The sequence below is a fragment of the Carassius gibelio genome, chromosome B14 (genome assembly GCF_023724105.1).
Source record: "Carassius gibelio isolate Cgi1373 ecotype wild population from Czech Republic chromosome B14, carGib1.2-hapl.c, whole genome shotgun sequence".
Lineage (NCBI taxonomy): Eukaryota > Metazoa > Chordata > Actinopteri > Cypriniformes > Cyprinidae > Carassius > Carassius gibelio.
Genome location: NC_068409.1, coordinates 17,061,108 through 17,088,701, shown reverse-complemented (window position 1 = coordinate 17,088,701; position 27,594 = coordinate 17,061,108). Strand labels below are relative to the sequence as shown.

Here is a 27,594-nt window from a genome sequence, read left to right as displayed (position 1 = left end):
AAGCACAGTTTGGGAAACCCTGGTGTTATGAAATGTTCAGTGCAGTTAATGTTGATAACGAAATTTTTTTATATTTTATAATTTCTGCCTTATCATTTATTATATATGATCATTTATTATTATTGATTTCCAACTTTATATTAAAAATGTTCACACAGAAGTCATTCTTTAAACAAAATTTCACTTTCTTTTTTAATGTTGACAAATTGAAAGCTTATTTAATTTTATGTGCGCTATGGTTCACACCTCCGAATTTTACAGAAATTTAGAAATTACAAATTTTCCAAAACGCTAATCAGATTTTTTTTTTTTTTTTTTTTTTTAAACAACGCAAGTTAAAAACAAGTTAATGAATGCCCGCTGGCTTATTAAAAACTGTCTGTTTATTGAAAGAATAAGATGCAAAACTACAATAAGAATCATCCCAGACCACATTTAGAAAAACAATCAAGTGCATAAATCACAATTCCAGGATGTTTACATTGTCATTCCACTTTGAACACATTTGGCAAAAACAAGCAACAACTAATCATTACCTACTAATGAGTGTACTTGTTTCGTTTGAAGACTGCATCGCTTAATTGACCTTAAATAACACAGTAACAAAACTTCCTCTGGGTAATTTTTTAATGTATATATTTTGGCTCATTTTCAAAAGCTTAGAATGTATTAGTAATGTGTTTCAGTAACCTGATTCCGGTCGTGCTGTGACATGTTGAATATATCTGTATCCGTTAAGGGCATTAATGCACAAACGGCTGAATATAAATGTGCTGCGCTCAATCACACAGAGTTCACACAAACCACTGGGTTTTGAAATCAGATGAAGATAAAAAAAAAATATTAATAATATAAAAAAAAAAAAACGGAATTTAAAATCTTAAAGTTGAGCTAATGCACATTTATAAGTGGCAAAGGCAGCTCAAGTGTTGCAGAACAATAAAACGAATACTGTATGCTGAATCTTAAAAGACACTTAAAATGGTTTAGCGTTTTCTTGGTCATTGACTTGTGACCTCATCACAATCGCTGCTTTCTTTGGAATGTACTGCATTTAGCACTTGAGGAAAATATGAAAGTAGAGTTCATTTGTTCACCTCTAAAAGAAATCTTCGCATTCCTTCATGTCCCACAACGAAGTATATAATATACTATAAATAAAAGATGTAATAAATATTCACTTAATCATGATCATAAAACACAATAAATCACTTTTAAATTGCTATTTTCACAAATATATATGTATTTTTTTTTTGTAGTTTATTTTCCTTCCCAGGATTGTCATTTTTAAAGGGACAGTGCATCCAAAAATGAAAACCCGTGTTGCTTTGTTCTTCTAAACCGAGGAAAATGTTAGTAACCCAAACGCTTCTGATTCCCATTTATTTCCATTTTTTTCATGGCATTTAGCAACAGTTTGGTCACAAACACATGCAAAATACCTGTGCTTGAATGTGACTAAATTACATAATTGTAATTTTTGGGTGTACTATCCCTTTAAATTGGCCAGCAACAATACTCGTAATGTAAACGGAGAGCCTGTTGAACGGCCGGACAGCCAAAGCTGTGTTAGCGGATCCATGCAGCATCACAGTGACAAACCTCTCCTGAGGCGACTGAATTGGGACGCCCCTCGTCTACAGGCACTGAGGTAAAGCTCAGACCATCTCCTCCTCGCAGTGAGCGTCTCCCACCAGCAGAGAGTGTTTATCGGGTTCACTGAGGGCCATGCTGTTCATCGAGTGCTTGTCGGAGCGCAGGGAGTTGATGGAGGCCCGGCTGTAGTTGACGAAGCGGTCGAGCAGACTGAGTTTGGGCGAGGGCCGGCGTAGCTCTCCCATGCCGATGTGAACACTGACATCCGACAGGCTGCTGTGTCTTTTCACCTCGCCCAAGCGTCTCTCCAGTTTCTCAGCACTGGGTTTAGTGTAGCTGCAGAAACAGGAAACGAGGGTCAAATTTGAGGGTCTAAAAATGATCACGACCAGTGTTTGGTAAGTGACTCAAAAAACGTAATCCACTACAAATGACTTTTTTACAATTGTAATGTAAAATACTATGGCTGCCCTCCACTAAGGATTTTATTTGGTTGAATAGTAGTCATTTATTTGAAGCATTAGTCGACTAATCGCACGTTTATTAATAAAACACTTAAATCATTAAAATGAGCCTTTAATTGCCTACATAGCCAAATAAGTGCTTAAGCGCAGATGTAACGCTTGCCACAGCACACCAGAAGTAATGATGTCTAACAGTAAGAAAACATTAAGGAGACTGCATTAACATTAAGATAATTCACTGATAAACTGGTGCTTTCTTTGTTTTCAGGATCAGAGATGTAGTCTGAGACACTTACACTGACTCGTCATCTTCGCAGTAGATTACATAATCTGAAAATATTTGTTTCCCATTTGAATTGGTTCAAGTAAAAAGTATTTTTTGAAGTTCTGTAAGGCAAAGATATATAAACGGAGGTTCCTCGTCTCAAGTTCACAGAGACAGAGACGGCAGAAAGCGCATCCTGCTTGCTTTATTTTACAAAAGCACAGTATTTTAAGTGCACACAAAAAACAGTCTTTACAGATTATAAGCAATAACTGAGGTTGATGAATGATAGGTGATTGTTTGGATGTCCTGCCCAATGTACCGCATTACTAAAGACTAGCTGTTAGCGATCTGTTAGCCACAGACTGTGTGTCTTCGCCAGTGGATTTTTTTTTTTCCTGCAACTAAGCCAAGCTTCTTCTTGTCGGCTAATGAATAGTCGACTACTAGGGGGCAGCCCTACTGATTAATGCATTAAAAAAGTAATCAGATTACCAATTACTTTCTAGTTTAATTTACTCTTCAAGATACTTAACCTTAAAAATACACTACAAAGCGAAACTAAGTTAGATATGCATACGAGAAACATATCTAAAGGAAGTCCAATATAATAAAGCCTGTTACTAAAGCATGCAAATATTTTTATTAAAACCGCACTGTGTGAAGATCAGAGAGGTTTACCATTTGAGTAAGAGAGAGGACAGCACTACAGACACAGAGGAGGCAGCCATCGCAGCAGAGCCCATCCAGGGCTGAAGCACCAAACCCACCGGCATAAACACACCTGCACACAACAGCATCCCATAATGACACTCCAGCAATAATAGTGTCCGGATACTTTTTAAAGCATTAGATGCAAAAAATTCCATGCTTTTTGCTGTGAGACCTAACTGATATATTATTATCCAACATAATACTGACCTTCAATGAAAAGTAGCTACAAACTAACACTTGTGCAACATTATTTACGTTAACGTGTCCTATTTTATTCTATTGGGAAAGGAACTGTTAAGCATTGGGGGGAATTCAGTCAGTCAGTCAGTCTTTTTTTTTTATTTTTTTATTTTTTTTTTTTAAGTATGGATATATTATATAGATATATTTATAATGTAACAAAATTATATTTTAAATAAATGCTGTTCCCTAGAACTTTTTCTTTTCAGCAAAAAATAAACAGTTTTAGAATTAATAATAATCAAATGTTCCTTGAGCAGCAAATTTGCATATTTTCATGATTTCTGAAGATCATGTGACACTGAAGACTGAAGGAAAGATGCTGAAAATACAACAATAAATTACATTTTATAAAAATATATCCACATTGAAAACAGCTATTTTAAATTTTAATATTATTTAACTTTTTTACTGTTTTTTTGATCAAATTAATGCAGCCTTGATGAGCAGAAGAGATATAATTAAAAACATTACAGACCACAAACTTTCGAACAAAAAATATAGTTATTATAATATAATTTGTTCAAAATGAAAATACTTTCTGGAGGTTTTTAGAAAATGCTTTTTTCCCCTCTCACCACTAGTTGGCTTCATATATTAAGCGTTTCAGGCTCTATTCTGTAACCTGTTTGCGGAAAGTGCCAATAATACTGATATAATAAAAAATCATATTTGGTTTATTTGTTCTCACCTGCAGCGATGGGAATCCCCACAAGATTGTAGATCAGTGCAAATACAAAGTTGATTCTGATTCTTTTCACGGTCTTCTTAGAAAGATCGATACTCCCAACAACATCGAGAAGATCATTCTGTTTACAACAGAAAATAAAAATAAAAATTGATGAATCAAAAAGTGCCATCTCACGAAATTTGTGTTAATCTAAACCATACAGTTTTGAGTTAAGGTTAAAATTCCTAGTCCTACAAATGGTTAAAAATGCTACTTTTGTGCAAATAAAGAAATAAATCAATTTGTAAAAAATCAGGCAGATTTTTATCTTGTATATTCTAATAAAATTATACAATCTAATTTAGATTAAAGACTGCTCGTGTTGCATGTTTGTTTGGATCGTGATTTAAATTTTAAATTCCACGTGTGGCAACAGCCAAATTGAAGGACACCTTTTAATTGACTGTATAATCTCATCTTTTTAAAATTATCAGATCGTGAGTTGACTGATTCATTACATTCAATACAAGTTTATTTTTGTATACCCGTTTTCACGATGAAAATCAATGCAAAGCAGTTTTGCATAAAAAATTAAGTTTCTACATTACATTTAGTAATTGCTTATCAAAGTTGATGTCTATACGCCAGAAACGAACTTATCCAAACAAACACTATTAACAGCAATGTTGCGATCAAACTATGCAATGCATTGATTTATTTTCATACCCTGATGAGCACCACGTCGGCTGCCTCGATGGCTACATCTGTTCCCGTGCCTATAGCGATGCCCACATCAGCCATCGCCAGCGCTGGAGAGTCGTTCACTCCGTCGCCCACCATCGCCACGCGTTTCCCCGCCAGCTGGAGCTGCTCTACTTTCGCCACCTTGTGAGATGGCAAGACTTCTGCAAACACCTTCCTGATGCCCACCTGGAAAAACCCCACAACCTCAGCAGCTACACAATCACCGCTCAAAGACAACAGCTATCACTGAAGGGGATGTTAAAGGGTGCTGTACCTGGGCGGCGATGGCTCGGGCGGTTCTGCTGTTGTCTCCCGTCATCAGCACCACCTCCAGCCCCATCGCTGTGAGGGTTTGGACGGCCAGCTCGGCCTCAGGCTTCACCGTGTCTGCGATGGCCACCATTGCACAAAGCTCATCTGAGAAGGAAACCGCACACAATTGCTTCAGTTGCAATTATTTAACTTCCATGTGTGACCAAGAGTCTGAAGCCTCTGGGGTATATTTAGCCAACAATACATTGCATGGGTCAAAATGATAGATTTTTCATTTATACCAAAAGTCATTAGGATATTAAGTATAGATAATGTTCCATGAATAAATTTTAGAAATGTCCTACTGTAAAATATATAAAAACCAAATTTTTGATTAGTAATATGCATGGCTAAGGACTTAATCTGGACAATTTTAAAGGCGGTTTTCTCAATATTTTGATTTTATTTTTTATTGCAACTTCAGATTCTGGATAGTATTTTAGCCAAATAAAATACAGAAATGTACAGAAAAGGTTTAATGCACATGAACACCACCACTAGGACTACACGATAAACTGTAATTTAAATTATCATCACGATTTTTGCCTTTTTTTCTGATTTGTAAACCACAGTCTTCTGATATATTTTGCCCACTGGTTATTTATCCTGAAAATATTTCATTATTTTGCATTGGTAACAAGCCTCCACAAGATTTCTTGGTAGCGGTTGCCAAATGTTAGGAGTTTAAATCCCCCCTTTTTAATTTGATACATTTTCTGTCTATGATTTGTGCTTAAGTGGAAGTACAGTAATAAAAAAAAAGCGAAGTGACAATACCTGAGATTAATAAAATATCTACTTTTAAACAAACCAATTCAAATCAGAAACAAATAATCCATATGAAAGTTGCATTTCTCTAAATGTGATGTGTTGTGCTCGAGTCTTAAAGATTATTATGGTTTAATATAGGCCTAAATGACTATTAGTTGACTAGAAACATATGTGAAGGCCTAATTTTGAGTTACAGACAAAAGAAGTTTTGAGGTTTCCACAAAGATGAGATTCCTCTGCTCCAAATAGTAATTAAACATCTAAAATTATCTTTATTTGTATGTTTTCTGAGAGGAGTGGCTTTTTCTCTGCTCACTTCTGGATGTCTGAAGCTGCTTCTCACCACAAGTTGTAGGATTATTTTTGCGAATACATATCGAATTGAGTCCAAACCAATGAAATATGATTTTCAAACCCATGCTAAAGAAAACAAAACGGTCGCGCTGAGTGACATCTGCAAAGACATCTTCAGAAAACTCCATCCTATTGCCTTCAAACGGCTATAGCTCAGTCATTTTCCATTATATTCCAACAAATCATATATCATTTTAAAGGTATTTTAATGAATTACTCAGTTTACCTACACCAACTCTTTTTGCCAAAACGGGTCACATATTTACTCAGCGGCAGCCCTAGAACTAAATGCATCATTAGTCACCGAAAAACAAAATCTACCGATGTCAGAAAGATTGTCACAATTTTTTTACAATCAAACTGTTGTGTGCTGTTTCACTCACTGTCCACAGCCACCAGCACTGCAGTGCATCCTCTCTTCTCGTGCTCCGTCATGGCTTCATCCACATCTGCTCGCACCTGCAGCGCGTTCCTCCTCATCCACTCTCTGTTCCCTATCAGCACGGTGAACGAGGACGTCTGGACGACAGCTGAAACACCGCAAACACAAGCATCATGGTGTGTTCACACTACAGACTGCATTAGATTTTAAAGTCCCCCCTATTATATATTGTAATATAACACAGCTCTAAGTGAATGAAAACATCCTGAGAAGTTTTAAATCTGAAACTCCACCTTGTATACAGTTACTGACTCTCAAAAGAAAGAGTCGACTCTGAATCATTAAAACGAGTCATTTTTAAAACAAACCCCAAGCCTTTAAAAGCCCCAAGAAGCCATGGTTTACAGTTAATTTATACAGCGTTGTTAGACACAATGCAAAGCAGACTGCTTTATAAAATGGTTATTCTATATGTAGTAAGGTTTCACAAAATAAAACAGCAAATAAAGTTTAATGATATTAATAAAAACAGTATTCTTCCGCCAAACAATGTAGTTCCTCAGAAACAGTTCTAACAAAGAGGTTGCCGAGCAACACACAAATGTAAACAAAGGTGTATGTTTGTAGAGTGGCTCAGCCAATCAGAATCAAGGACCGTAACTATCGGTTTCACAAATAGCGTTTTCCTCGCTAACGGCTGTAAACAAAGCAGCACTGCGCTCACAAACGCTGCTTTGTCAGGCATGATCCAATAAAAATAAGAACCAATCACCACAAATTAGCGTCATGCATTGGAGGGGTTTGGAAAAATGAATCGTTGAGCAAATAGTTTAGGAGCTGTTGAGCAAGGAACATAAAAATACATGCATATTTTTAGACAATAAAAGTGTTTTTTGACCTTGTATGCATGCTAACATATTGTTTGGGACTCTAAAATCCAAAATATGAAGCTTTTATTATTCATAATGGGGCACTTGAACATTGTCCATCTTTTTTTGCGTTCACATTCTCATTTTAAATAAGGAAACTACAGGACGAGCATATAGGCTCATGCATTTATTTATTTATTATACTAAAAACAACAAATATGCTAAGACTGGGTAAAACAATAAAAATCGATTTCTCGATTTTAATATATTTTAATTTTTACGAACCAATATCGATTTTGAAAACCCAGTCGATTCTGTTTTCAGTAGATGAATGAACCGTACAGTTATAAATTACTATATCACCCTCAGTGTAATCTGTCAAAGTTAAGAACTGCTGCTGTGGGACGTTTTTCGTGTCACTTGCACATGTCACTTGTCATTTTTTATATATATTGTAAATTTAAAAGTTTTTAAATTAACTTCTAAATTATCTAATTTGTTTCATAAAAAAATTATTTAAATATAGCCTTAATTAAATAATGAAGACCTCTCTAACAGTTGAAATATAATGAGTGTATAGTTTTATATTTAGTGAAATGCTCTCCTCTAGACTTGACGAGCTGTGGAAACTGATGACTTACTTGCCTGAGGTAAATGAAATGCAATGTGACACACAAGCCGTTTTAATCACATCTTTCCATGAATTAAACACTGATTAAGTGATCACGAGATGTAGGAGATGTTTATTCATGTTTATTTGTAATGAGGAAGTGATGATCACGTTCCTGTCAGAAAGAAGCCATTTATCGAGCTCCAACATATTTTTTTTTGTAATTATTTGATTAGTAAACATGAATACCAAACCAAAAGACAATTTTCGGTATAAATACCGAATACCGTAATATGTAATCTACTGAACACACCATTACACTCCGATTTGTATATATTTCCAGTATGCAGCCAATGGGATCCTGCAGAAGTGGTCATGTGACACTCACCGAGCGACTGCGGGTCCATGATGAGCGGGTGGTCACTGCTGTGCGCTCTGGTATCACTGATCTGGATCAAGACGGCATTGCGCTGGTTCTCCTCGCTGTCGCTGTCGTCTCTCTTCAGCAGGTTTTCTGTGTTACTGACCAGACACCTGATCCCACAACCCGGCACGGCCTGGAAATCTGTACAGGTGCCGAGAGACTCCGACCCCAGCTCCTGAACACAGAAGAGGCATTGGGAATCTACATGAGGAATACACACTCTTATGCAAATCAAGCACCGATACAGGAACTGATGCTTAAAACAGTCACAACATTAAAAAAAAACAAGCCGTACTGAAACATTCTACACTTTTTTTAGAAACTGTTTTTACTGCAAATGTATAATTTATTTATTTACATATGCTGCTGTTTTAAAGTTGAAATACGTTTCTTATGCTCTGCAATAATACAGTAAAAAAATATTTATATTTATACAATTTAACCTCTTAACTGTCTGTTAAAATTGTAAAAAAAAACTTTTTAAAATAAGACATTGCATTACATCAATATCATGTTACAAAATGTTTTCATTCATGAATTATAAAAATGTATGTTTGGATCGCACTTTCAAGACTACGTTTTCCAAAAGTGTGAGTGACAGTTATGGGGTTAAAACTGTTTTCTATTTAATTATATTATATGTACTTTCTCCTGTTTTTTCAAAGCATCATTACTTCAGTTTTCATCTTCACACAAACTTCAGAAATCTCAAGATATATTTCTGATTATTATCAATGTTCTTTGATAAATCTAATGACCCTAGTCTTGCATGTAGATGCACTTTAATATTATTATTTTTTGATAATCATGGCTTTAAATGCACTGTACTTTTTTCTTTAAATAAAAAGACAAGTAAATGTATTCAACATTTTCATGGATTATAATATATTTCCAGTAAACTTTAAATGTCAATAGGCAACAGTTTTAGAAATTAAAATGTTTTGCTTTAAAATGTTTTAAAATTATATTTATCAGTAAATAAATAGCATTGATAATTACATAATAAATCATTACAAATGTTTCCAAACCTGTTTTTGATTTTTTTTTTGTGTTGAACACAAAAGAGGATATTTGAAGAATGTTGGTAATTAAACGGTTGCTGGAAGCCATTGACTTTGGAATAAAATACAATGGAAGTCAATGGGGACCAGAAATTGTTTGTTTGACAGCATTCTTTAAAATATCCTCTTTTGTGTTCAGTTGCTGGGTGAACTATCCCTTAACAAACTAATTTAGTTTACCCCCACCACAGTTTGTAAGTAAAGAAACGACACACCATGAAGTCAAAACAGACCTGTTTGCAGTATTTGGTGATGGCAGCCCCCAGCGGATGTTCACTGTTATTTTCAGCAGTGCCGACGATCGCCAGCAGCTTGGAGCGTGGCATCCGGTTCCCCTCGGCCAGCATCTTCACCTGGACCACTTTGGGAGCGCCGTACGTGATGGTGCCAGTTTTATCAAACACCACAGTCTGAATCTGTAAGCATGAACGGGTTTATAAAACAGTCTATAATATAAAACGGCGGCAGCATTAAACTCAGCGGTCGTCTCTGACCTTGTGTGCCATCTCTAACGGCTCTCCTCCCTTGATGAGGATCCCGTTCTGGGCTCCCACACCGGTTCCCACCATCACCGCGGTCGGGGTGGCCAGACCCAGAGAGCACGGGCAGGCGATGCAGAGGACCGTGATGGAGGCCTGGAAGGCGAAGCGGATGACCGCCTCGGCCTCAGAGATGCTCTTATTATAACCCTGCAGAGAGAGACGCTCACCATTTGTTCAAAGAAAGAACACAACCTGGTCTAGCATTAAAGGAACCGTTCAGCCAAAAATAAACATTTGCTGGTACTTCATTCATCCTCAGACCATGCAAGACGTTAGCTCCTTTCAGATTATCAGCTGAAACACCGTGGGCCTGATACAATTTCAATTTAGAGTTAAAGAAAAGCATATTAAGGAATATGGCTCGTGATGATATATTAAGGTCTTATGAAGCGAAACGATCAGTATGTGCAAGAAACTAAACTGAGATTACTCAAAACATTATTACCTGTAATCCAGAGCCTCAGACAAACTGGGAAACTGATCCTTCTCCTGGTTTGTTTACATAATCACACAATGATAATATCATACACAATTATATTATCAAAGCACCCAATGATGTATAACGTGGATGTTTTACAAAATAGCCTTCATTGGCTCATCTTTTTACATATTGAGAAAGCATAAAGATTAATAACTACCCTTCATTCATCATGTCTGTTCATGTATGCAGTGTTAAGAACAGTGCAGTGCAGTGTAGCTAAATAATGTAATTTAATTACAAAATAAAAGCAACTGTAATCAACTACTGAGAAAATTTTTGTAATTAAATTAGTTACATTTGAAAATTTTAACAAACGGGATTACATCTCTCTTTTTTTCCACACACACACACATACAAATTTAACTAATTTCTTTCTTAAATTTCCTTGACTGCTCTAAAATATGAGACACCAGTGTTTCATTAGTAGAACACATGCTTATTCAATACGAAGGATAATAATGTTGTAAATAATGTTCAGTTTCTTGCACATACCAATCGTTTCACTTCATAAGACCTCAATATATCAATATATGTTTTTTTTTCATTCATTTGCATTTTATGAATCAACTATAAACTATCCTTTTAAAATCCTCAAGTATAAATTATTTTAAAGGGACATAAAAACACGTAAAGCTGGATTTTTCTTGCTCTTCTGAAATAAAGAGTTCAATGTGCTATTAGGCTTGAAACCTAAACTAACTGAAGTCTAGAGAAAAAAACTGAAATACTTTCTGAATTGCATCCTAGCTCAACCGTAGACGAACAGGGATCTACAGAGAAAGCTTCACTCACAGGGAAATACTTCTCCACAAGCGGAAAGTTCACAAATCCGATCAGAATCCAGGCTATGAGAGTCAGGAAGGAAACCCCGACGATGAACGGGACGAAGTAGCCGCTGATCTTATCCGCAAACTGCTGGATGGGAGCCTGAGATTAAAGTTTAAAAGGTTTTGTGAAGACCAACGGTTAGATATGCAGATCCAGTATACTTGTCAAATAAATGTTTGGACAAAAGTTTGTTTCTTATTAAAAATTTTAAACTTTGTGATTTAAAGCACTGCTTCCCAAACAGGGACACCATTAAATTATTAAAAATAACACAAAGCTAATATAATAACAACAAAAACAACAAATGGGAAAACAACCAGAAACCTACATATATTTAATTAAATTATTTTAAATAAGAAAGTTAGGATAAAAAAAAAAAAGTGTGATTTCTAGACCTGGAAAAGTAATGTAATTTGATAACAACTATCTGAAAATGTTTGAATGAATACACATTTTTCTGTTTATGTCTCCTCTAAAATAGAAATTGTAGTAAAACATATTTAAAAAAAATAATTATCAAAATCAATAAAATCACAAATTACTGGAAAAGTCATTGAGACTTTTAGAAACCTTTGAGTACAAAAAAAAAAAAAAAAAAACCATACAAAATAAAAATAAATAAAAATATATTTTTTACAGTACTTTTAACCAGATATTGAAGTGTTTAAAAACATTTTTATTCTTTTGTTTCTAATTTTTTAAAAATTATTTTGTTTTTAATTTCTAAAGACTTAAAAAACAAATACACTTTTACATTTTCAAAAACCTTTTTTTATTACAACAAAACATTTCTAAATCTATTTGTTTTATTTCATAGTTTTGATAGCTTCTTTTTTTATTTCAACTGCCAATGCAACCAGGAAAATATCATTTATCAACTACGGTTTACACTATAAATTTTTATTATTCAGACTTTGTCATAAATCTTATATATTTGAAAAAACATTAAATAAATTGAAACTTATTCAAATTGCAAGTACGACCAGCAGAACTACTATCTCAGTCTTGCAAATAAATAAATGCACATTAATCTGCAGATTCAGAATCTGTTATTTTAGAAAGAGATGCTGTGAGAGCAGATGCTGAGCTGACAGACGCACCTTCGAGGTCTGCGCCTCCTCCACCAGTTTGACGATCTGCGAGAGGGTGGTGTCTGTGCCCACATGAGTGGCTTTGATCAGCAGAGAGCCGTTCTGATTGATGGAGCCCGCGATCACGGTGCTCCCCGGCTTCTTGGTGACGGGCATGGCTTCACCTACACCACGAGACACATCATTATTACTCTAGATTTCAGTCACTGCACACTTTGCTGAGTGTGTTCTTGTGCTGGTATCTTGGCTGGCCTGTGATGGTTAAATAAATGACACCAAAACCACCAGAAGGTGGCAGCAAGTCCCTGACTGAACGAGTGAGTCACTGAATCGTTCATTCAAATGATTTGTTCAAAACGGCTGATTCATTTAGAGACAAAGCAAGCAACTGTGTGGATTATTGAATCATTGATTTAAATTATTCGTTCTAAAACAGGTTCATTTAAGAACGAAACACGCAGTGTTGCTCTTCTCAGGCTTTAACTGGAACTATTTTCATTGGCAAAATGAAAAAAAAAGGGAATATTGTGGCTACAGTGTCGCGCAATGTTTACGTCTTGTTTGTTAAACTGTATAACTATATAAAATTACTATCAGAATTGCTGCCACCGTCATGTCGTGGAGATGCTGTGTGTTTCCAAATATGGAAAGGGGCGTTACATTTCCGTCACATGCTTGAGGTATTCGGCCAATCACAATGCACTGAATAGCTGGCCAATCACAGCACACCTCACTTTTCAGATCGATGAGTTTTGTAAAAATTGAGGTGTTTCAGAAAGACGGGGCACAGAGGAGCGACAATAATTTACAGCATGTATGTTTTTTAACCTTAAACCACAAACACATTGCATTACACCAAATACATATGTTCCATTTAGCATCGTCATATTAACCCTTTAAATATATAAATCTTTAAAAAAAAAAAAAAAAAAAAAACTTTTTTTGCTTTCATAACTTTAATTGTAGGGTCTTTCTACTTGCATTCTAATAGGATTCATCAAACAGTGAATGCTTTTGGACTATCAAGTTGTCTTTTTTTCCGCAAAGTGAGTAACATATGCAAGAATTTCAGCGAACATCTAATTAAAGCAAAAATCACTACCTTATTATAGTCGATAAACATCACATATTCCTAACTTGGTTTCCTCTATAGTCTCAACGTTTTCAACTATAAGCCCCCAGTAATATACCTAATGGATTGATTCAACAAAAACAAAAACATTTATTGGGGGGGATTTAAACTCTTGACATCTGGCGACCGTAAACCATGAACACTTGTGGATGGATGTTTGTTAGAAATTGCAAGTGGCACATGAATCGTATTCAAGGTGAATAACCGCCTGGCAAATATCACAGATGATTATTCTCAATAAATCACGTGCAACCCTAGTATGTGGAACACACAACAATTATCCTTCCTCGTTCGATTGCTCTCATATTAATAAAGAGAAACCTGTAATGAGAGACTCGTCTGCCATCGAGTGTCCTTCGATCACTCGGCCATCGACTGGGAACTTCCCTCCGGGCACAACCTTCACAACGTCTCCTCTCTGAACCAGCTCCACATCCACCTGCTCCTCGCTGAGAGACACACGAGATCATACATGTGCAACGCAGTCAGCTGTGCTTTCAGTTTAATAGGAGAATCAGATTAAAAGCACAAACCTGCTCACAGACATGTCATCCTTCAGTGTGACAACAGTGGCCTCTGTGGCCTGTAGAGACATCAGCTTGGACAGAGCCTCCGACGTCTTACTCTGCGATTCAAGACAGATTAGATTATAGTGAATTAGGCTAACTGACACTTATCACAGCAGTTGCATATCGTTGCTATTTTGTTGGTTTCGATTGCATCTATTTGTAAGTCGCTTTGGATTCAAGTGTTTGCTAAATGCCTGAATAATTACGAGCATGCAGATGAATAGCTTGTGTAACTGGAAACTCTTGCTCACCTTTGCTATCTGCTCCAGCCACCTGCCCAGCGAGATGAAGACAAACAGCATGGGCGGAGTATCGAAAAAGGTGATGGGGTTCACTTTGGCTCCTTCGATCATGGCAACCAGGAGAATCACCACGGAGTATGTGAATGCAATCGTTGTGGCCAGAACTATCAGCACATCCATATTGGCCGTCCTGTGCTTGACCGCTTTATAGGCTTGACAGTAGAAATACCGGCCACCGATAAACTATTTAAGAAAGACAAACCGGTTTGGTGAATAAATACAACAGAGCTTTCATAAAGTACGTGTGACAATGGAGCACTAAACCTTTTTATAGCAGCAATAGCCAAAAATACACTGTGCGAGTCAAAATCAAAGATTGTACATTTATGCCAAAAAACATTGGATGTTAAGATCGTGATCCATTGAATATATTTAGTAAATTTCCTACGGTAAATATATTAAAACTTAATTTTTGATTAGTAACATGCATTGGTAAAAACTTCATTTGCACAACTTTATAGGCTATTTTCTCAATATTTAGATTTTTGTTGCACCCTCAGATTCGAGGTTTTTTAAATAGTCGCATCTCAGACGAATATTGTCCTCCTAACAAACTATACATCAATGGAAAGCTTATTCATTCAGATGATGTATAAATCTCAGTTTAGAAAAATTGACTGGTTTTGTGGTCCAGGGTCACTTACACCAAAGTCTTGGCATATCTTCAGTAAGTAAGGAACTTCTAGGGGTCATATGATGCTGCTAAAAAGAGCATTACTTTGTGTATTTGGTGAAATGCAATGCATTTACACAGTTTAAGGTAAAAAAAAATATATATATTTTTTTTTTTTTCACATACTGTCCATTATTGTTGGTCCTCTCTCACCAGTCTTTCTGAAACATGTAAATTTTTAAAAATCTCATCATTCTGAAAAAAAAAGCACAGTGTGCTGTGATTGGCCAGCTGTCTGGTGCTTTGTGATTGGCTGAATACCTCAAGCGTGTGACAAATGTTACGCCCCTTACCATATTTGGAAACACACAGCTTCTCCACAACAACAGTACTAGAGTGTGAATATAAATTATGCCTTCTTTCTTTTTTTAGTTTACACAAGTTTTCTAGTTTTTTTTTTTACATTGCAAAACTACCAAATCATGCTGTAAGTTTAAAAGCAACATATAAACACCGTCTGTTTGATTACATGACATTAACTAATCGTTTGATTTTTACCGTACATTTCTGCTATATGGACATCATCTGGATTAATGCATCATTAAAACCACTAGATGAAATCATACTGAACTGAATTTGGGCGTGCAAATCTAAAAAGACAAGTGGAGTGTGTTTACACAATGCATTTTAGGAGAGCGTGGACGAGTCTTAACTTAAATCTCACATATGCACAAACAGCAGAAAGGAAAGCCGCATCATATGACCCCTTCAAACACAGAAAGTGGCTTAATAAGCCCCAAAACTGGCAGGTAACGGACCTGCACAGGGACACAGAAGAGAAACGAGATCAGGTTCATGATGGAGAGACCCGGCAGCAGCTGTTTCTCCAGGAACATGGAGGAGTGGACCTTCTCTCGGTCCTCGGCCGAGGCGTTGTGATGGTGGGACATCTCGATCTGGTGATCCACGATTATCATGTAGATCATCATACCCATGACAGGCACGCAGAAGAACAAGCTGATGAGGAACGATCTCTTCCATCTGCCAGGAAACAGGACGCAAACATTAGCTGTGATCTAACAGCTGCACTTCAAGACACCGTTCTCACTGAAAGTGTTTTCCATTCCATTGTGTTTCAGTGTAAATGCACCAGACAGATGTGTATCACTGCTGTAAGCCTGTACTCAAGGATGTAAATCTCAGGAGGATGTGTCTTAATTCTGAAGCTTCCTATGAAGTGGTCGTGTACTTACTGTTGGATCTCACGGCTGTGATCCAAGTGACTCCCAGAACGATCTCTCTTCACCAGAGAGGCTGTAAATCCCAAGTTCTGTCCGTCGAAAAAGGGAAGTTCGTGTCAGAACACACGCTAGAAAATGATGACTAAGTTCCCTATAATATTATTTATAGCTTTGTTCCAGAATATGTTGACACATTTGTTACACATTTCAGTAACTGATTGCCAAGTAAAAACAGAGCTTTCGGTGTAAAAACGATCACGCATTATTATACTTTATACGTTTGGGATCAGAATGATTTGTGTTTTTTACAGGAGTTTCTTCTGCTCATTACGGCTGCAATTATTTGATCAAAAATACAGGAAAAATTTTAATAATGTGAAATATTATTATGATGTAAAATAACGTTTTTCTATTTTAATATACATTAAAGTTTAATTTATTTCTGTGTTTCAAAGCTGTATTTTCAGCATCATTCCTCCAGTCTTCAGTGTCACATGATCTTCAGAAATCATTATAATATGTTGATTTATTATTGTTATATCATAATATTATTGTTTTTGAAACCTGTTATACGTTTTTCCAGGATTCTTTAAAGAATAAAAAAAAAAGCATTTATTTAAAATATTAATCTTTCTAACAATATACACCACCAGTAAATATTTATTCTATCTTTTTTTTAATTAAATAAAAAAAAAAAATCAGCAAGGTTGTGTTAAATTGTTAAGAAGTGACAGCAAAGATATATACATTAAATAAATAGTTCTTTTAAACTTTTTATTCCTCAAAGAATCCTGAAAAAAAAAAGCATCGCAGTTTCCAGAAAATAAATATTTGGCAGCACAAATGTTGATACACTGATAATTCTAATAATAAATAATAATGATTTCTGAACGATCATGTGACACTGAAGACTGGAGTAATGGCTGATGGAAATTCAGCATTGCATCACAGAATTAAATTATATTTTAGAAGATATTAAGATAGAAACCATTATTTTATATGCTAATAACATTTTGTTAAATTACTGTATTTTTGTTCAAATAAATGATGAGCAGAAGAGACGTCTTACTGATCCCAAACTTTAAGTGTAAATATATATATATATATATATATATATATATATATATATATATATATATATATATATATATATATATATATATGGGAGTGTGAGTGAACATGAAAGTGAATTGACCTCTATCCATCGGATCACGTCTCTCGGGCCGGTCACTTCTGGGTCGTATCTGATGTGTGCTTTATTAGTTGCCAATGCAACTGAAGCATAGAGGACGCCCTTCTGCTTCATCAGGTTAGACTCGATTTTGTGAACGCAGGAGGCACATGTCATCCCTCTGACCTGTTAAACACAGACACGTCATCCTCAATCTTGTGCTGATAAGAAAATGGGTCACAAATCAACAACAGCTAACCACAAGCTCCAGGGTCCCGTCAGAGCCGTCGTAATCCTCCATCACTGACGCCGTGAAGCCGAGCTCTCGGATAAACTCTGATATTCTCTGAGGATCGATGATCGAGGGGCTGTAGCGAACCTCGGCTTTACTGGCCATCAGTGCAACCAAAACTGAGTGTACCCCTGAGAAATAAAACACATGGTGCATCATTAAACACAGCCGAACTTAGATCTTAATCTATGTGTGTATGTTAATAAGCATTCGACCGAATACTATGACATGTGTTCTGATTCCTTTCATTATGATTTAATACAATGCAATTATATTCAAGCATGATTCTGTTTTGTCCATCAAACAACGCTGGATAGAAACTGATTACATCATCTGAATTACGTGATCTGATTCCAAAAATTGAGTACATTACATTTTAAAATGCTCATAATAATCAGATTACCATTGCTTTTTAATGGATTGCATGATTATATATCATTCACACAATACAAGTAGTTTATTCATACTCCCTAATTTAATTTCCCTTTCTAAAAAAAAAATCATATTGATGGTCAACAAATAAACCTTCAATATTTATCTTATAATATAAGATATTACTAAAATGATTTTATGGTTTACATTATTTTTAATTTGACATTTTATGATTTAATTATTAGCTTAACCCAGTTATTAATTATTAATTATTAGAAATCCACTGCATTTCTTACATTAAGCACAGTCTGGAAAAAAAAAAAAAAAAGAATAATTATTAATAATTCTACAAAAATAAATATTAATTAAATAATGATTATTAAATAAAGAATAAATATTTTTTTAAAAAATTATTACATAAATAATCATTATAATTAATAATGTAATTATTAGAAACCCACTGCTTTTCTTACATTATGCGCAGTTTTGGAAACCCTGGTGTAATGTAATTTTTAATGCATTTTATGCATTTAAGGATTCAAAAGGTGATCTAAAAGTAGTCAGAATACATTATCTGAAATTATTCATGCTACCAAATTCATTTTCATCAAAATAATATTGATGGTCAACGATCACATTAGCTTGCAGGCAAACAAATAAATCTTCTATATTTGTATTTTTATATAAAATATAAAATATTATTAAAAGGTTTTTAGTATTTAAATTATTTTTATTTTACATTTTATGATTTAATTATTAGCTTAACCCATTAATTAATTATTAATTATTAGAAACCCACTTAATTTCTTACATTAAGCACAGTGTGGGAAACCCTGGTGTAATGTTTAATGCATTTTATATTTTTATATCAATGTGGTGCATTTAATGGTAATTTTAAAACAAGCTTGATTGAAAAATGAACTAAAAGTCTTCAGAATACATGATCTGAAATGAGTTTCTTGGATGATGTGTGCTCAGAAACAGCTCTGGGGATACCGTGCTCGTTCTTCAGGTTCCTCTCGATGTTGGCCACGCAGGAGGCACAGGTCATCCCACCGATCTGGATAAAACATTTGGAGACGGTGTTTGTTGAAGGCTCAGCGTCACTCTCTGCTTCATTCTCTTTCAGAGATAACGGAGATAACGACGAGCTCCGGACAGATGGGCTTTTGACCACCGAAGGCACCAGTGAATTCGTCTCTGTGAACATGACAGGACAAAGTTAAAAGTGTCTGATATTGGTTTCAGTGGAAATGACATGTAGGACATTGTTGCTGTGTTTTCTGAAATTAAATAATCTGCACCCCAAAGCAATGACATAACATGAAAAAAAACAATTTATAGGGTTGCAAAAAAGGTGCAAAATTTCCAGTAAATTCTGTAAACACTCCAGAAATTTTCGAAACATTCCAGGATTTTTTTTTTTTAATATTCCAGGGTTTTTTGAATTTTTTTGCTTTCTTTTTTTTTTTTTTTTACTTCTACTTTTGGAATTTTTACTTTCATTAATCTGTTCCTTTCTTTTAGTTAAATCAAATGAACTACACTATCCTAAAGTAAGATTTTATCAAACATTAACAGAAAGAGACAAATGTAAAGATGCAGTGAACCTCATAAAACATGTCAAGATAATATCTGGTTCATATTTTACTCACACAAAAAAAAAAAGTTTATAAACATTTTTCAACTTATTTGGCAAGTATGGTGAACAGCAATAAATGTACGGATGCTTAAGTCTCCATTCAATTCACCGTAAACCATGGCTTCTTGAGGTTTATTGCTTTTTTCATTGCATCAGATGTATTTATGACCAAAAAGCACCATATTTGGGACAATGGAGAGCCGTTATCTGTAACTGGAAGCACTTACCAGGGAGGAAAGCGTCGAAGCCCATGTCCTCTATAGCGGCCCTCAGCTCCTCAGAAGTGGTCACTAAAGGGTCAAACTCAAAGGTTCCCTGATGATTGGCCAGTGACACTTGAGCGGATCTCACTCCTCTCTTCTGGGAGATCATGCTCTCGATGGACTGGACACAGGAGCCACAGGTCATGCCCTCGATGTGGATCTCTGCGACTGATCCCAGCGGCTGGAGGAAGCCTGGCTCCGGGGAAGCTGGGAGGACAGCTTTAAAGTCCCCTGGAGGAAGGGCTTCGATGGCCTTCTGTAGCTCCAGCGCTGAGGTTTGTTTTGGGTTGTGTTCAATCGTAGCTTGTGTGTTCTCCAAGGACACCACGACCGAACTCACTCCAGGCAGCTTGGATATATTGTCCTGAATATTGACCACGCATGACCTGCAGTGCATTCCTGTGACCTGAAACACTGTGGTGATGCTGGAGTCTGTGGACGGCTCCGAAAGCTTCTCCTCTGTCTGTTTGTGAAAACTGAGCAGGCGCTCGACTTCACTTGCTGAAAGCTTTAACTGACGAGGTTTGGATTTAACAATGGCTTTGAAACCAGCCACCTCGATTTGGTTCACGATCTCATCCAGCGTGATGATGCAGGGCTGGTAGAGGACAGCAGCCTCCTGGGACTCAAGAGAGACTGAAAAAGCAAGGACAAAACCAAATTAATTTGGTTAGTGAGCGTTAATGAGAATATGCACACTCCTCTTTTGCTCATGCAACGGTGGTCATATTGGTTGAGAACAGTGTTGGGTGAAACTAGTTACAAAGTAGATATTTACTTGAAACATCATATGCAATTTTATGACATTGCGATCAAAAAATTGAATAAATGTTCTCTTTGAATTTTTATATAAATGTTACGTATAATGGTAAGTTTAGAACAAGTTGAAAAAAAGGGTAACACTTTAGAATAAGGTTCCATAAGTTAATGTATTAATTAACATGAACAATACTTTATTGTATTTATTAATCTTTGTTAATGTAAGGTAATGAAAATACAGTTATTAATTGTTCAGGCAAATTCACAGTGCATTAAATAATGTTAACAAGCACAACTTTTGATTTTGGATTTCAGCGTCTACTGTCTCACTAAATGAGGATGTGAACACACGAGGAACATCTCCAGAACTGATCGGAGAACGGCTTCATTAGCATTGGATCATTTGAGTAAAACTAGCATCATATCACATACACAGAACAGTAAAGGTATTCATGGCAACCCTTCAAAATAAAAGTCCGGTTTTGTTTAAAGTAGACTTGCCGCGATAAACGGTATTGACGGTTACATCACTTTCCCATCGTGACACCAGCCCCACCGTCATTTTAATTCATTTATTTTAAGTTTTCTGTTTTTTCTTAAAATATTTATTTGAATTAAGTAAAAATAATAATTATAAATAATTTTTAAAAGAGAGCATACACTATAATTAAAAACTGAACGCAGCTACATGCTAATAAATGCTGATTTTTGAGTATAATAAATGCTGAAATGAGTGCTGAGGCTAAGGTCTTTTTGGAAGTTTTTTATTTTATATTCACTTCTTATTTATAAGGTTTTATCTTATTTAAACTGTGTAATTTATGTAGGCCTATTTTATTTTCCTATTCATTTTAAAAACGTTCTAATATTGGCTAAGCATTAAACGTTCTATGGTTATTATTTGCTTGGATCTACAGTGTGCCGATGTCCATTTTTTTCAGCCTATATATGGTGGTATTTTTATTCGTTATGTTATTAAAATGTCTGTATCTAATATCACTGAGCTTTTTTTTCATCCATTCAAGCAGAATGTACATAGCATTCTGCTACTACTACTAAAAAGAAAAACATTATTTTTAAGGAATAATCACACAACATTTCTTCCATGTTTTATTATTAATAGTAAACCCCCTCCGTTTACCAAAAAATAATGTTTGCTTGATTTTCAGTAAAAGATCAATAATTAATGTTTTATGACTTCATTTGATAACTAGAAAAATGTGAAAACACAACAGGATTTCTGAGAGGGAAAAAAAAAATTAATTTCATAAGTCTACTGTAAGAAAACTCTTTATAAATTAAGTTGCTTTAAGCATTTAAATAATTAGACATGCTAAAACACTGAATTAATTAACAATAAAACATACGATGAAGAAAAAATAAAACATATCATAGGGCCCCAAACATAATTTTTGTTAAACTTTTAATAAATTGATGTGAAATTGTATAACTTATGATTTTAATTAATTAGACATGCTTTTTGATTAATACAATTAAAAAAAAAAAAAAAAAAAAAAAAAAAGCAGAATCCAAAAATTTTTACAAAAAAAAAAAAAACTGAATTTGGAAAAAAATTTAACTGATTTCATAGGGCCCTAATAAGATTAACAATTGCTGTAGACAGATTGTTCTTGCTTAGTTCATGTTAACTAATGAAACCTTTTACTAAAATGTTACCAAAAATTCTAAAATGTATTAAAATGCCTCAAATGAGTAACCCAGATTCCATTACCAACTATGATTTTCATCATTTAATCTGTAATCAGTACAAAACGCAAGTAATCGACCCAGCTCTGGTTACGGCCTCACCAGTAAATGTCAAAGTTCAATGTCTCAGGCTTCTTACCTTTAATCTTGTCAATGCCTTTTAACTTCCCGATCTTGCCCTCTATGGTTGTAGTGCAGGACAGACAAACCATTCCTTCGATACGCATTTTCACCGCTTCCACTCCGCCGGAGGAGCGAGGACTCGGCCCTTCCTGTGCTTCAGGAGCCAGGCAGCTCATCACGTCCCCGAGCCGCTCCGCACTGATCAGAGACGGGACAAACGTAACAGCCAGGCTTTGGTTATCAGCGCTCGCCTGCGTCTCCAACACCCCTTTAGTTTGTCCCAGCGCGCTCCGTGCCTGCTGGATAGAGTCTGTGCTACAGTCTGCTGTGCTGAAGGCTTTGGTTTCTGTTTGGACTGGTGTTGACGTGATGTTTGTCCGGCTGCACTCAAAGCCCATGTCTTCAATGGCCTCTGCAAGGGATTCTGGACCATAGCGGGTTTGGTCACATGTCACAGTTGCATTACTCTGCTCCAGAGACACCTGCGGAACAAGAAAAAGCTCATAAATATGCTAATCTGTCTTCTTAAAACAGTAAACTGTCTGATAAAAGTCACACGGTAACTCGTAGAGCAGCATTGTTCCGGTTACTAGAAATGCTGCACATTCTTGTGATTGCACAACACCTCATTACACAGCAGCTGACTGCATAATAAAGCATGTGCTCTAATGCATGATATTTGTTTAGATGGACCGCTGAACATCATTTAGCCTTCTTGAGGACATTTCCAGCAAGATTACTGTAGATGCATACCAAAATACATAGTTTCATTGGACTAAGAGTTTTTTTAGGTTATGCATTTAGGAAACAACTTTTATGATTTACTCTGTTGTTAATAGCATGATTTTAACCTATAAAACACGCTGTTAATTTAATGCAACATTCAAAACAATTACCTCGTAATGGGTGGGGTGATATATTCTATTGGGATCAGTAAGATTAAACTTTTTTTTTTTTTTTTACAGACGGTTTCTGTTGACTGAAGCACAGTCACAATTTAAATGCATCTGATTAAAGACACACATCTTTCAATGCACTTTTTAAAAATAAATTGTGAAAAATTGTTTAGGATTCTTTGATGAATAAAAAGTAACAAAAAAAAGAAACAGCATTTATTCAAAGCAGAAATCTTTTGTGACAGTATACACTAGCATTCAAAAGGTGTTTGCGGTTGGTATATATTCTTTTATTTTATTGTAATCAGTGCTTTTATTAAGCAAGGATATGTTACATTTATTCAAAATTCATAGTAAAGGCTAGTAAAAACTTGCCAAAAATATTAATATTTTGTATAAAATGCTGTTCTTTGCAACTTTTTATTCCTGAGAAAAGTATCACATCTTCCAGCAAAAAACTGTTGATAATCTGCATAACAGAATGATTTCTGAAGATCATGTGACACTGAAGACTGGAGCAACGATGCCGAAAATTCAACTGTGAACACAGAAAAAAAAATATATATTTTTTTTAATTTTTATATCATAATAATATTTACAAATATGTCACTATTTTTTATTAAATTAAGCATTGTTGAGCATAAGATACTTATTGTATATAATAAATAAAAATACAAAAAAACCTTGGCGCTCCTCATTAGGGAGTCACACTCATGGTCTTCACGGTCAAAAGTGACTGGACACCTGAAATTTAACTTTTTTTTTCTACAGTAAAATCAATCTAATATGTTTTTGTTTAATAATATATTTATTTATATTTTGAGGGAATTTAACAGTACTAATTAATATTTGTGCAACAATTATGATTCATATTTTTCAATTAAAGGGATACTCCACCCCAAAATGAAATTTAGTCATTAATCACTTACCCCCATGTCGTTCCAAACCCGTATAAGCTTCGTTCGTCTTCGGAAAACAATTTACGATATTTCGGATAAAAAAAACCGTGAGTCCTGTGACTGAATATACAAAAAGATACGAAAGAGTGTACGCTGCATGTGTTCATCTTATAATCTCCAAAATGGCGAAGAGGGGAGGAATTGTTGAATACTGTCATTATTTTAGTTTTCTTTGCGTACAAAATGTATTCTCATCGCTTGATAACGTTGCGGTTGAACCACTGATGGCAGATGCACTATTCTGACCATGCTTTTCACACTTTTCTAGACAGTGTAACTTACTTGGCAGTCTATGGGACATTTAATGCAGTATTTCAGATTAGGCCTTTAAAATCAAATTTCTGAAGGCAGAATAGCACATCCTTTTTTTATACATATTTGTTTACTTTTATTAGGTTGTGGATTTAAATGTATATTAAAGCATCCTCAAAGACTACTTTTTGTCATGGTTTATATTTTTGGGGGGGTTTAAATGGTGATTAGGGCTGCACAATATATGGAAATATTACAAAAGTAAATGTTGCAAGGGTGTGCGAGATCTCAATTTTAATAATAAGCCACATAAATCAAAACGTTGCAAAAGCTTTAAAAAGTATCATTTAATTCATAGAGTGGACACTTTGCAGTGTTACAGTTAATTATTAGATGTCTGTACCTGAATACTACTGTTTATTTGATCTATGCTTGTAAACTGTGTATTTATTTTATTTATTCTTTTTTTTTACTAATTATTCACTTGCCTTTAATCATGTTTGAACTTTCTAAGACTATAGGTTTTGCTTTAGAATATAAAGTAGTACTTAAAGTTCATGGAAAGCAAAGTGTCATCCGTTTTTCACAGATGTTAAAATGACATTTTCTGAAAAACTCTTTTTTTTCTGATTACTTTTTATGTAACTGCTGGTCAATTTCAGAAGTTATAGTAATTTTTTTTTACTTTTCCAAGAAAGAATTTGACAAATATTTTTATTTTTAAATATTTTAAAATATAATAGAAATTCATTTTTAACACACTAAGCAATATCGTATCGCATATTGCATTTTTAACAAGGTATCGCATATCGCATTTTTAACAAGGTATCGCATATCGCATTTTTAACAAGGTATCGCATATCGCATTTTTAACAAGGTATCGCATATCGCATTTTTAACAAGGTATCGCATATTGCATTTTTAACAAGGTATCGCATATCGCATTTTTCTTCAATATCGCACAGCCCTAATGTTGATTTGAAGTGTAGGTTTTTGCACAATTATTGATAAATTCAGACCTGAACACAGAAAGCATTTTGTTATACAAACCATTAAATTTTATAAAAAAGTAACAAAAAATGAACAGGAATGCTTTGTCAGAGCTAATCTTTCTGGGTCTGATCTGATTTTAACCTCTTATTTCAGTCTTCTGACTCATTTTGGCTATGTGATTATTATGGTGTACGTATCTGTTTTACACTCTTGAGGTTTTAGAGTTTAACCCCTTCGTTCCTGTCCACTTTTTACTGCATTGTAGTTGAATTATTGATTTTATTTTACAGTCACACCAGTTCATAGGTAATTTGCAAATCATTACATTTGCATTTGAGCTTTAAACTATCACAAGTGCATGTGATTCCTCAAGCAGCTCACGCTGGTGATTCACTCATGTCATCATATGACCCTTAAACCCACAAATCCTCACGAGGAGACAACAGGAAGTTTGTTTCAGCACAATAAGCGCAATTCTAGACCGAGCTGCTTCTTTGTGTTCAGTGCATTGCTCTCTTTGCCAGAAACATACGGTCTGTTTCTGTGTTTAACAAAGACATTTAAAGTATTTGGCACTCGACTGGTCAATAGTAATACCACCAGACGGCCTTTTAAAGGTTATAACAGCATCTTAGACAAACACACTATTAGATTATCTGCTCATTTGACCCGTGTCTGGAGGGAAACTGGGTTTTAAGGGAAAGGGCAGGACGAATTACCAACAATTAGGTTTTGTCTCTAAGTTGAACATACGAGTGGCTTTCTTCAATTATGCGACTGTTGCTGGAGGGAAGGCTCTGGCAAATATTATTACCACCATATATTTCTGTCAGATTGCTTTGTCAGCCACCCAGAGAGAACAAGAGTCTAATCACATACAATGATTCATGGAAAAGGGACACCTGGAAATATAATCTCTGGCTTAGCTAGGTTTATATGTGTTTGTTTAGCGATAAAGAATGAAATTTACACTCATTATCATTGTGGGAAACCCCATAAACATAAATAACACAAAAGAAATGTGTTAATAATAGTGAAACTAAACATATGCACAGACCAGTAATAAACTCAGAGAGATATAGAGTCTAACTATAACCTTGGGTACATTATGGTCTGTTAAAATTGTATATTAAATGCTTTGTGGTGAAACCAAATTAAACTATATACACACCTGTTAAACATACATATGCAACTGTAAGGCATGAAGATATTACGATTTTAAATGCATTATATCTGCACAACGTTTACTGAAAATACACTAAAAGGAAATGTTTATAGATTGCATGAATACTTTGAAACCCACTTCCATTAACTGGACAAGCATGCATGGCTACAATTTCAGTAATTGCATTCATAAAAATATAAATTTAAAGGTAGCAACAACATTTATATTGACTTTATGTTTGGTGTGATTTGCATTAATGTCGCTCTAACCTGTATATGAACGACACCCGGCAGACTCCCAATCCGGCCCTCAATTGACTGAACACAGGAGCCGCAGGTCATGCCCTCGACCCCCAGAGTCACACGACACAGGTTAGGATTCAATGCCATTCCTCCTCTGGAAGATGAGAGCAAACAAGACCACATAAACAAACATGCATGTAAAACTGACACACAAGTGTCAATCTCTGGACACACGAGCAGCTTTCTGACCACCAGAGCAAACCTTCAGACACTTCAGACAAAAAAAACACATTTGTTTCAAAAGTGAAACAAATGTGACAAATGAAAGGGCAGTTTTGCAGCATATCTGAAACACAAGAAAACTCTGAAAGACAACTGCATGCAATGAATGGTATTTTAAGGTAGGGCTACTACCCTACCCGAAAAACAACAACCTTGGTATCAAAACCAAAAGTTAGTACTTTTAAGTTGCTAGTATTAAAT

The 27,594-nt window shown here is 35.2% G+C and overlaps 2 protein-coding genes across 2 annotated transcripts in view; both read right to left on the bottom strand.

Moving 5' to 3' along the window:
- The window catches only part of LOC127971522 (GDNF family receptor alpha-4-like), a 236,256-nt gene that overhangs the window by 117,375 nt on the left and 91,287 nt on the right, over nucleotides 1-27,594 (bottom strand). The window lies entirely within an intron of this gene.
- Nucleotides 366-27,594, bottom strand: part of LOC127971515 (copper-transporting ATPase 1-like) — a 28,231-nt gene continuing 1,002 nt past the window's right edge. The window contains exons 2-23 of the mRNA XM_052574566.1: nucleotides 27,139-27,265; nucleotides 22,621-23,086; nucleotides 19,980-20,651; nucleotides 19,107-19,310; nucleotides 17,706-17,869; nucleotides 17,471-17,632; nucleotides 16,288-16,364; nucleotides 15,853-16,075; nucleotides 14,371-14,604; nucleotides 14,084-14,175; nucleotides 13,872-13,999; nucleotides 12,428-12,582; nucleotides 11,292-11,426; nucleotides 9,971-10,165; nucleotides 9,710-9,892; nucleotides 8,380-8,590; nucleotides 6,514-6,660; nucleotides 4,968-5,110; nucleotides 4,676-4,879; nucleotides 3,971-4,088; nucleotides 3,007-3,109; nucleotides 366-1,932 (exon numbers count right to left, since the gene is read on the bottom strand). Of these exons, the coding sequence (XP_052430526.1) occupies nucleotides 1,659-1,932; nucleotides 3,007-3,109; nucleotides 3,971-4,088; nucleotides 4,676-4,879; nucleotides 4,968-5,110; nucleotides 6,514-6,660; nucleotides 8,380-8,590; nucleotides 9,710-9,892; nucleotides 9,971-10,165; nucleotides 11,292-11,426; nucleotides 12,428-12,582; nucleotides 13,872-13,999; nucleotides 14,084-14,175; nucleotides 14,371-14,604; nucleotides 15,853-16,075; nucleotides 16,288-16,364; nucleotides 17,471-17,632; nucleotides 17,706-17,869; nucleotides 19,107-19,310; nucleotides 19,980-20,651; nucleotides 22,621-23,086; nucleotides 27,139-27,258 (4,410 nt within the window). The 5' untranslated portion in view covers nucleotides 27,259-27,265 and the 3' untranslated portion in view covers nucleotides 366-1,658. The remainder of the gene's footprint in view (nucleotides 1,933-3,006; nucleotides 3,110-3,970; nucleotides 4,089-4,675; nucleotides 4,880-4,967; nucleotides 5,111-6,513; nucleotides 6,661-8,379; nucleotides 8,591-9,709; nucleotides 9,893-9,970; nucleotides 10,166-11,291; nucleotides 11,427-12,427; nucleotides 12,583-13,871; nucleotides 14,000-14,083; nucleotides 14,176-14,370; nucleotides 14,605-15,852; nucleotides 16,076-16,287; nucleotides 16,365-17,470; nucleotides 17,633-17,705; nucleotides 17,870-19,106; nucleotides 19,311-19,979; nucleotides 20,652-22,620; nucleotides 23,087-27,138; nucleotides 27,266-27,594) is intronic.